Source organism: Salminus brasiliensis, chromosome 5 (assembly GCF_030463535.1).
Source record: "Salminus brasiliensis chromosome 5, fSalBra1.hap2, whole genome shotgun sequence".
Classification (NCBI taxonomy): domain Eukaryota; kingdom Metazoa; phylum Chordata; class Actinopteri; order Characiformes; family Bryconidae; genus Salminus; species Salminus brasiliensis.
The window spans coordinates 8,812,276-8,823,710 of record NC_132882.1 but is presented as its reverse complement, the minus strand read 5'-3'; the positions used below and the strand labels follow the sequence as shown (position 1 = coordinate 8,823,710).

General features: G+C 38.2%; 1 protein-coding gene across 2 annotated transcripts in view; it reads right to left on the bottom strand.

Annotated features, from left to right (window-relative positions):
• The window catches only part of sugct (succinyl-CoA:glutarate-CoA transferase), a 77,284-nt gene that overhangs the window by 48,534 nt on the left and 17,315 nt on the right, over positions 1–11,435 (bottom strand). For both annotated transcript variants that reach the window (XM_072678697.1, XM_072678698.1), the window contains exons 10-11: positions 1,178–1,249; positions 938–1,035 (exon numbers count right to left, since the gene is read on the bottom strand). In XM_072678697.1, the coding sequence (XP_072534798.1) occupies positions 938–1,035; positions 1,178–1,249 (170 nt within the window). The remainder of the gene's footprint in view (positions 1–937; positions 1,036–1,177; positions 1,250–11,435) is intronic.

Below are 11,435 nucleotides of genomic sequence, written 5' to 3'. Positions count from 1 at the left end.
AACCACTCAAATAACACATTTCATCACCTGGTGCAGTCTCTCTTGCTGCTTTGGACAGGTGTATAGCATGCCTTCACTCATTCTCTGAAATAAATGTGAGCATCATTTCTCTTCACAGATAAATACTGGCACAGAGAGGTGCTTTGTTTAATAAAAGTAGTACATCATGCACAATATACCCATGACTGTTAATGTGTGCAAATGTTTGGTGTGGTCATGTGAACAGATTATAATGCACAAATGTGGCACAAAAAATAGTATAATTGGTTGTCTGTGAAATAAAGCTGAAATAAAACAGAAATACAGGACTGGATACAAATGCCACATGACAAGGCCACTAAAATATAGAGAGCACATGAACAGTTTTACTCACACACAGGCTTATGAACAAAATCACTGGTATGATGCATGCAATGTATCTGCAATTATTTGACATATACTTATGTTATTTATACAGAACTGTGTAATTTCTTACACAATTTCTTGTCTTTATTTTAAATATGCCAACCATATTGTAATTTCCAGTAACTGAAACCTGATATCTGGCTGCAAAGCCTGGCCCCCACTTCTAAAAGGCTACTGATGGTGAGGATTTGACCTGATGCTCCTGTAGCTGTCTGCAAAGAGGTCAGGCTGCAAGTTATTGACAATGAAAAGCTGAAAACTACACTTGACAACATGGCTGTGCCTGGAACAGGAGTCTACCTTCCAAACTCTGACACTTTAACCTTTAACAGGAAGCAGAGATACAGCCTAATGAGAACCACTAGCTCTCGGAGAGAAGGTGAACATCTGGTAATTTGCTGGATTTCATCATGTTCCTGGCTGGACATGGCTGGAGGAATGTCTCTGGCCATCATAATCCTCTGACCCACTGCATAGTTGTCACTGCTGCATGCCTGAACAGCAGGTTGAACTGATAAGAGAGCCAGTTTACCTGTCAGACAAAAGTTTCAACAGGTCCTTGCGGTGCTGCACTCGTAATGTGTTGGTTTTGTACTTTGGATTTTCTGCCAAGTTACTCAGGCTCAGGACCTGGATGCCAAGAGAACCAATAGAGGAACAAGGTCAGAAATGCAAATGTGAAATAGCTAGTTATTTACACTTAAACAAAGATTTGTATAAAAAGAATATGCGTTTATCATAATATTTAAAATATGTAAGGTGTCTTGCTTACTTTGCACACACTGAAAAACTGATGGTCATTTCCAGCAGCCACAATCAGATATCCATCTTTTGTTTTAAAGCCCTTTTATAATATATAAACAAGGGGGAAAATAGTCAACAAAAACAACAGAAAATGTAAAGTTGAAAAGTTTCATAAAGCACCTGCTTGTTCTAAACTTGCAATATGCTCAAACTGAAAGTATCTGTAATTTTCCTATTTACTATCATCTGTAAAAAAAAAAAAAAAAAACAACAAAAAAAACAAACAAAAACTTATGTACACTCCATGTATGACTAGCTTCACTATTTGGCACTATTTGGAGTTGAATGGGTCTTGTCTTCTCTCAAAGTCTTCAAACAAAAGTATTTTTCCCCAGCCACATTTAGAATTGGCAGCACAAGTATTCATTTCAATTTTCTGAAATCAACACAGAGTCAGAAATACATGCCATTTGTGCTGCACACATGGGAATTGGTCCTCTGCACTTCCCATCCATGCAGTGAACAAGCACACTAGTGAGCACAAATGCCCAGAGTGGTGGTCAGCTCTAGCTGTTGTGCACAAGGAGCAATTGGGGGTTATATGCATTGCTCAAGGGCATTTCAGTCGCATCCTGGTGGTTTGGGGGATTGAAACGCTTCTCTAACCTTCGGCCACAGCTGCCCCCTCAGGCCACAGCTGCCCCATTTGCACCTTGACCAGATGATTTTGGTAGCATCAACATCCTCTGGCAGAATTTACACATTTAGTACTCCAAAATACCTCTGGTTAATGTGGCCAAACAACTTTATAACAAATACTTCTTCTTTGTCTTTGTCTATAAACTTTAGCTGAGCTTGAAAATGTAAATTACTCTCGGATAGCAGCCTCTCAATCTATGGCAATATAAAACGGTCTTTACTGAAGACAGTGACAATGGTGTTCCACCATCCAGATGCTGGCAATGGTGGTACCACTGTAGTTTGGTCCTCCAGTCTGGTCTTCCAAACCTTGGCAAACTGGCTACACCTCCCAATAATTAACTATACTTACAATAGTTTGAATTCATGATCTTTACTGCAGTTGTTCATAAATGGCTCAAATAGATATTCCTGTGTAAATCGATGAACATTTTCCTCAGATCTGCACTAAGCTACTTTGACTTTCCTATTATACAGTGTGTTGGTTAATCCAGAGAGTGCTGTCAAATATATTTTATTTGGGTAAAGAGAAGCAATCAACTGTAGTCAATCATGATCACTTACAGGAAGTTAAAAAGCTTTAAAATATATTTAAAAGCAAAACTGGAATAATAATCTAAGTTGGTATATGTATATTTCTGACAGAGTTTTGTTAAGAAATATATATGTGCACCAATGTTTTGTTTTATGCTCTATTAAAGATGTAACATTGTTCACTCATTTTGTACATTTCTGACCACAATTATAAACATTATAAATGGACTTAAAGCACTCAGCGCTTACCCTTCCATTTACATGGGTAAATTAAGACATCAATAATTGTCTCTTGGCCATAGAGGCATATCTTGAAACAAAGCCTGCATTCATGGCTCAATTCTCACTTAGGGAAAGTCCATTTCTATGTCTGTGCGTGTGTGTGTATGCTGGTGCCCCCACAGGCAGTACAAAAGGGTAAGCGGGGAACAAAGTGCACACACCACAGTTAATGAGACTGTGTTTTGACAAAATGTAACCCATCAGATTAAATGATTTCAAACGAAGGAATCAAGCATGAGCCATGAGGCAACATTGCTGGGCACCGATGCTCTGGAACAGCGGGGAAGGAAAGCCTGTTCCGCAACACAAACACCTTTTGAACTACACACACACTCACACACTCGGATCCTGGCACAGCATGGATATCTGACTGACCTCCAGAGCAAGACTACACCTCTATCTCCTTCATCCCAGGATTCCTCCAAACTCATGCAAAGCAGCCTGAGGCTGGGAGCAAATGCACAGCATGGTTTCCAACTGCCTTTAAAAAGGTGAGTGCCCTTGCTCAGTGAAGTTAGCTGCTGAGGGTCAGTCACTATTTAGAGAGTTTAGATCAACCTCAGCAAATACAGAACTGTGCAAACGTCTCAGAGGCCTCTGAGGTGATCTGTCAGGCAGTTCGTCTTGGCTTATTTGTTAAAATAGAAGCATTAACATTAGTGTATATATATATATATATATATATATATATATATATATATATATATATATATATATATATATATATATATATATATGAAACCAGTAAAAGTCATCTTTTACAGACATTTTAACAACTTTTGCAAATCACTGTACAATACATTAATATAATCTCACAAGTCACTCCTTTAGCTCAAACAATGGCAGTCTTACAATATAGCAGGAAAGTAACTGTACCCAAAAATGGCTCTGCAATTATTATAGTTCTATAATTACATATAATCCTTTCTGGCAAAATACACAAGCCCTTTTAGGGGTCATATGGTCTAAATGTAATCCGATTATCTATTCTGTAAATGTAGCAGTTTTGAGTGATATAACAGAAAAGTTCTGCTTTAACTTCACTAACATGCCCCCCTCCCTAGCACATCTTTTACAAGTTGGACAATTAATATACTCTAATTTCAGTTCCTAATCTAATCATAGTTTCTTTTGGAGTTTTTAACAAACACTGGTATGTTCCTCTGACCTTTAGCTGACCCTGACTGGTGAACATGGCTGAATAATGGTCTCACACTGGACAAAGGGCTGTGGTTCTGTAGCCCTTTCATTCCCATCTCATCCACAGGACATTCAGCTTGGAAAAGAGACAGCACATGCCAGAGTAGGGCAGCGCGCTGGCTGCAGGCCCAAGCTGAAAAACGTGCAGCGGTATGTGGCTGCACAAAGAAAAGGTTGAGAAAGTTTAATGTACGCTGGGCTCTATCTAAGCACATGCCGCTAAGCCTAATTTAGAGCAGTGACACTTCACAACTGACAGGAGTTAAAGAATCTGAATATAATACGGCACCTTCACAGGTAAGTAGATGAGCTGTTTCAGAGGCACGCAGATGAGAATGGTTAGGCAGTTTAAATGGTAAAACTTTTCTGAATAAATACAATTAGAAAAGAGGGTTCTCTTCAAGGGTTCTTTAGTAAAGGCAATGAATCCATATAGAACTATGACAGGTGACAGAACCATTGCAATGCTGAAATAGTTTTTTGCCTGATTAAAGGGTTTTTCAGGTATAGTTAGTTATAGTACCAAAAAGGGTTCCGCTACTGTTGCATGTTAAATAGCCCTTTTCAGTAGTACCCATATGCCTACACAGTGTTGCACTATTCAGGGAATTTCTAAAGTTGGGAAATTTATTATTGGGTAACAATGGGAATTACCAGGAATTAATGGGAATAAAATGGGAATATTCTAAGATAAAAGTACAAAACCTACAAACAGTTGGCAAAAATATTCTGAAGCATAATCTAAAAATAATTAAAAATTATACCAAAACAGTTAGAATAGCAAAGCTGCTCCTCAATCCTTGGCACATTACATACGGAAGGGGTACTGAGACCACACCCCCTGCATTCAGCGTTCATTCCTCCATCACATGTACAGCATATGTCCAGATGATTTCTAGAAACCTGACACTCACTACTAGCTTGTGAGGAAATACACTTTATTTGATTTGATGTTAATAATGAATGATTAATAAGTACTAATTCTTGGTTACAGAAACCCGCTGAGGCAAAAAAATTAGGTAGCTATCCTATGCTTGCCTTGGTAAGCTAACCTCTTGCTAGTCTGCTAGCCTGGGTAAACTAGTCTCAAATGAAATTGCTTATTAAGCTTTTCTGATATACCAGATAGAATCCCACTGTTACTATCTTTATTTAATAGTTGCTAAAATGTTTCAATGATATTACTGTCAATAAAAATATTTCCTGACTTTAGGCAGTCCTTTGGTCCAAATGTGTGCTTTCAGTAGTGGTCAGTGGCAGGTTTCTAGAAATCATCTCGACATTTGTTGAACATGTGATGGAAGAATGAACAGTGAACATGTGCCTGGACTTGAGGTGCAGCTTTGCTATTCAACTGTTTTGGTATCATTTCTAACTATTTAGCAAAGAAATATGATTCTGTATATTTTACCAACTATATGCAAGTTTCTTACATTTAGCTTTGAATATTCCCTTTGTAGTCTCATTAACTCCAATAAATACATGTTTATTCCCATGCTAAATCGTTGTATTGTTATGCCTTCATGTCTGCTGAGGACAAAAAACAGTACACTGATGATAGTGTATGATATAGTTTCTTTAAATTATCCAATATTTCCTATTAATTCCAATACATTTTAATTCCAATAACATTTTCTAAAGTTCCCAAATTTTACATGGAAAGTTTACATTTTGGAAATATTTCCAAAGTTCCACAACTAAATTTCCCAAGCTAAAATTCCCAAGGAAGACTGGAAATTTATCGGAAACTTCCACCCCTTTGCAACCCTATTCCTACAGGTCACTCAAGTTCACGTTTGCGCCATATATCATATTTTGTAAAATAGTAAAAATGTGTAAAAGATTTTGCAGATCCTTTAAGTCCTGCAAGTTGTGAGGCGGGACCTCCATGGGTTGCATCAATGACCTTAGGTGCCCATGACCCTATTCAGTGTCCTGTGTCCCTTTGTCCACTGTATGCCAAAAAAGCCCCACAAAACCTGCCCCGTTTTGGAATTGTCTAAACATCACAGTTTGGCTCTTGTCAGAGTGGTTCAGATTTCCACGTTTGCCTTTTTTCAAGAACTGATTTCACGTATGCTACTCTAGATTACTGTTATGTGCGAGAGACCAAACAAAACTTACCATATGTGTGAAAGGCAAAGCGATACAAGAACGGTCCCACAACGAGGTTCACAAGTCTGGGACTACAATGATGCATTATGATGCATTATGATGTATGAGTTTCTTATACTTCCAAAACAACAAGCTGTTCTTGGTTACACAAGTAGTTGAATCATCGTTTAGTCAGTTTAGTGACGTGGAGTGGAGCTACAGGAGAAAAGACTACTGAACTGAGTGCGATTTTGGTCTGTATTTTTTTTCCTTCAAAAAGCTCAGAGGAGTCTGAGAGGAAACCACCAGAGCAAATTTTCTGGCAAGTGTACAACGAAATCTTTTCCGCTCGTCCACCACTAGAGTAACTGAATCCAGCAGCACTGCAAAGGGACAGTTTCGAGTTACGTCTGGGCTGATAATCATAAAGCATCGTAAAGTAAAATATGACTTGGAATCTGTTTTCTGTGCCTGAGATCAGCACTCCCACACAAGGTATTTAGGAAATGAATGACTGAAGGAAGCAAAACCTGCCAACTAGATTAGATCATTATCAGAAAGATACTTTTAATAGAAATAATAAATAAAATCAGATATTTACCTGTATTATTTCTGTAGTATATTTTTTGTTTTTTGTTTTTAAACAGAGATGAAATTACCGCTCTCTGATACCTTCAGTGTCAAGACTTCGGTGGCCATCTGGTTAATCTGACAATACTGTAAAACACATGCATTTATCATTTTTCATTGTTCATTGATTTCACATAAGCCCTTTTGTCTTTTGTCTTTCCATGTGCTTTGTGTTGAGCGCAGACAAGGGCATATAATTCTCTAGGTCCCTGACGAGTCACTTAGAGTTCTAGAATGGCATGAATTCTCCCTGAGGCCACCAATACACTCCAGTAAGAGGTCCCAGAGCGTCCATGGCCATGGGACCTGAAGCAGCAGTCTGACCTCCACTCTAAAGACCTGGTTAACCAGCATGCTTCCTCTCTAATGGGGGGAACCCAGGCAATGCCTACAGAACACAAAAACAGAAAGCAGCCATCTCCCAAACTGCCGCTGCCCTTTCACTCGAACAGAGGCTTTAGGGACACAATAGTGGGCGCGGACATGAATGAGCTGTCAGCACCGCAGCTATTCTTGATCAATGGCTTTGAGTCTTGGAACACAGTAGACAAAACCATTGCCTAAGAGAGGACTGAAATGAGTCTTACGGACAAAACAGGAACACATGGATGGCATGACCTCAAAGTAGTAAAGCAGTGTCAAATCATGACTAGTGCCTACAATGTGCATGTGCACCAAACTATCATTGAAAAGGTCCATACAAGTCACATGTTGGGGGTAAAATGTGTGCTTAAACAGAAAGAAACAAATGTATCATAACAAGAACAAAGCAGGGACTAATGCAAATTTAGTGCTTGACCTGACCTCTAGTGTCTGATCTACATATTTGCTTAAATAAAAGAGTGGTGAAAACTACAAAATAGTTAAAGAAAAGTGCGCTAATACAACATGGCTGTGTTACATGTGGTTTTATGGATCTTTTAAAGTGAATAATATTGTTAAAATTTTATATGTAACATCACTATTTAATGTTTTGTATTGTGCAACACATCATTGCAATATTGGACAGGAATTTAGTGCAGGGGGGAAGGGGGGGGGGTCTAAGATTAACACATACAGGATCATAAATACACATACTCCCACTTTATTAATTCAGTGGTGCTAAAAATTCCAAATTCCTCTTAACATCCTGTCAGTGATCATGATTGACTTCGATTCACCCACATAAAAGTGGTGCATCTGACAGTGCACTTTGGATCAACCACCACACAGTGCAATAGGGATGTCAGTTCAGATCTGAGAATGAACATGCCTCTTGGAGTCAGGTCATTTCATGCACAACTGTAGATTTCAATATCATAAGTTCGAACTACTGAGTGCAAGTACAAGCTTCTAGAAGCTGTAGCTAGATTGCCAGGATCTGGAAGAAAACGTGAACGGTCACCTAAGAAAAAACTAGTTTAGTTGGTTGGGAACAACCCAAGAAGCTGTTGGAACACTAGATTTACCATTCACACTTGAGCAACATTTAACATTACAGCTCTTGCTCCAAAATAGACATATGTTTGCAGCTGACCACAAGACCTCTCTGAGGCTGCCAGTACACTTTGTGCATTAAACAAAGCAGATAAAACATTGAAGAAAGAGAACTAACTTTAGATTAAACTCTAACTATCAGCTACAAGTTTAAAACTCGGATACAACTTGGTTTTCCTACAGGACGATCATAGGTGATTTTGGAATGGATAAAGCAGACTAAGCTTTTGGAATGGCCTTTCCTGACCCATCAAAAATATGTGGACTGCACTTGAAAGTCCAGAAAAGACAGGAAATCAACACAAACAGCATTCTGCCATAAGCTTGGTGATGGCTAACATTAGGCGCAACTTGCTGAGCAACATTTAACCAAATATTAGGTCATTCAATATTTGATCATATTACTTTTAAATAATATTTACATTACATATTAAATGCTCTGATACTGGAACTAGTAAAGACATCACACATAAAAGGTTATATCATGCACTGTGTACTTTGCTCTTCAACAGTGTTGAAGGCCACAACAGAAAACATCAGACAATAATCCAAATCATGTAAAGAAGCAGATCCCCATACTTTAGGAACAGTTTTGTTTCATACATTTGATTTAGTGTGGTGCACAATGTTAAACACACAGAGAGAGCAGATGAAAACGAAGCAGCAACCCAGCTGTCTTCACATGCTCTCAGGCTGCTTAGTTCTAGTCTTCGCCAGCTCAAACAGGGCAGTCTGAGAGACTTACGCACACAGCTCGCTGTATTTCTGTCAACCTCTCTCCGGTTGAGGGTTTCTGCTTATTCGTAAGTTAACGGTCCAAGTAATGCAGGACAACCAAAGCAGCCAGCATGGAGAAAGAGAGTGTCAACAAGCATATAAAGAGCAAGATGGTGAACTGCTGAATCACACTGATGTGGATTTATTTATTATTTTGTGAAAATTATTGTAGTGAGTTCATCAAGAAACCTTTTAGAACCCTTTTTAGAACTGAAAGAATATATAGCTTATAAAGGAACTAAATTTTCAGAATCAAGTGTAGTCGAGTGTTTAATCCATTAGGGAAGGAGTTAACTTGCATGTGCAATTAACAATGTTATAGCACTGGAATAAACCCTCAGCACAAATATGGAAGCTATCAGAGCCCATATATTTGATGTCTTAAAAACAGAAAAGAACACTAAAACAAGTCATACTAGCTTGCTGGAAACTTTGTGTCGCATGCCCTCATCACGTCACACTTCCATTCTAATTTCACCAACACTGTACAGGAGCAACAGCAGCTTCTTCAGGTTTTCTGTTTAGGCCAAGTTATTTAATATACCCTGAGCAGCAGCCTCCACATGATGACATCTCAAAAATTATTCTGTCAAACAGAGAGGTTAACCACTGACCAACGGAACAATAGTCAAGAGACAAAAGGCATCCCCTTTACCACTCCATTCTCGTAGTAGTGCACATAGCTGGCCTAAAGGAATTTAAGTCATTAAGGATATGTCTCCTGTCTGTTTTGTCAATGAAGGCCAAATCAATCACAGAGAACACTCTGGATGACAATGGCTAAAAACCCAGTCACCCACCCAGGTGAGAGCTGATTCCTGTTGGTCTACCATTCCAAAAGGAAAATCTAAGCATTAAGAGTGTGCTGAGTAAAGAACGGGACAACAGTAAACCAACATTATTGAAGTGACTGGTTACTCTATCAATTAGTTTTTTTGTTTTTTTTAAATAAACTGCATATTGGATTAAATCTGAATTTAATTAAACACTGTTTAATGTTTAGACATGTGGTCACCAAGCCTGATCTAGGGAATCACTGAAGATAGCGAGGAAGCCGATTTTGGTAATGACTGATAGCAATGCTTCTGAATGACCTAATAGCAATGCTTCTAAAATGATGGATTATTGTGGGAAAGAAAACTAAGCAATAGAGAGAGCGAGTCTAATTTTAAAGCCAATGAATCTTGTTATTGATTAGGTGGGCCGATTATGGTTGAACTTCTGTTGTACATCACTGCAGTATGACTGTATATAGAAGTCATCCACAGCAGAACACGAGGAAACCTCAGCACGGTCTGTTACTGCTAAAATTACTTTTTAACTGTAGTAAAGAACATGAAATAGTGTGTCAATGTTTACTTTTTATCTCTGTTATAGTTCAGCAAACACAATAAATGCAGCTGGCTGAAGAGATGAGCTGCGTTCTCGTCTAAACTCCACAGTTAAATTCTACTTACCAGTCATCAAGGCTGCCAATGCTGACAGACTTCCCCACCCACAGGGATACAGATACTTACTGAAAACGTTTTTTTATTCCTCCGACATTTTTGACCTCCTGACCACACGAAAACTATGTTTTGGGTTACTGAAAACTGAGCTTTTGGAAGATGCTCTCCAGGGTGGAGGTTTTTGGAAAAAAAAAAAAAAACTGTTCTGTTTTCATGCAGACGGATGTTTTTGCAAAAAGCTGTAGCTGTTTCTTGTGTGAGGACCTGCTTTAGGACTGATGGTCGTGGGAGATGCCCAGACTGTTTATGTGCTCCGTAATGTCAGATTTAATTGCATAAGGTCACTGACCATAGTCTATTTCATTTATCTTTGTTTTATCATTAAATGTTAACTAGTTTGAACAGAAATGTAGAGTACTTGTGGAATCAGCCAAGTAATTATACTTAACCAGTGAAAAACAATGACTAATTTTAGAGATCTTATCAGAGGAAAAGGAGAATGGTTATGATGTGGACTAGCTGTTGCACCCTAATGTAAAATGAGGTACTGGTCTACTGTGTATTTAGAATTTAGACAAACTGAAGAACAGGGTGAAGGGTCAACTTCTTCAGGCACCCAGATAAATACTGAATTAAAAGACATTTCAAATCAAAATGCCAATGTTAAGGAGATAAAGTATATTTAAAATATGAGGAAGAAACTCAATAAATGAAACAATTATTAATACTATTATAAACTTTTAGATCTATGCTATCTGCCATGCTATGTGAAAATTAAAGCAGCCATATGTAGAAATTAGTATTTTTTGCGTCAGTGCTCCCCCCTACAGTTGGGTAATATAAGTCACTTTTACTCCACTGCGGTAAATACAAATTACACTTTAAACACCCTCTTGGTAAACATGAATTTAACAACTGAATAATACAGAAGTGGCATCTGAGGGGAAAAAAAGAGCAAACAAAGTAATACAGTGATATTTCAGTTTTGGCGCAGTTCACACGCAGCTCCAAATGTGAACATGATTCTGTAGCTGTAAAAATGCTAATTAATTTTGCTTTAAGTGATTTTCAAGTGAGAATAAATAAGCATTTGGGGGTATATTATTATTTTAGATATAATTAGGTATGATGTGATGAAGGACATTG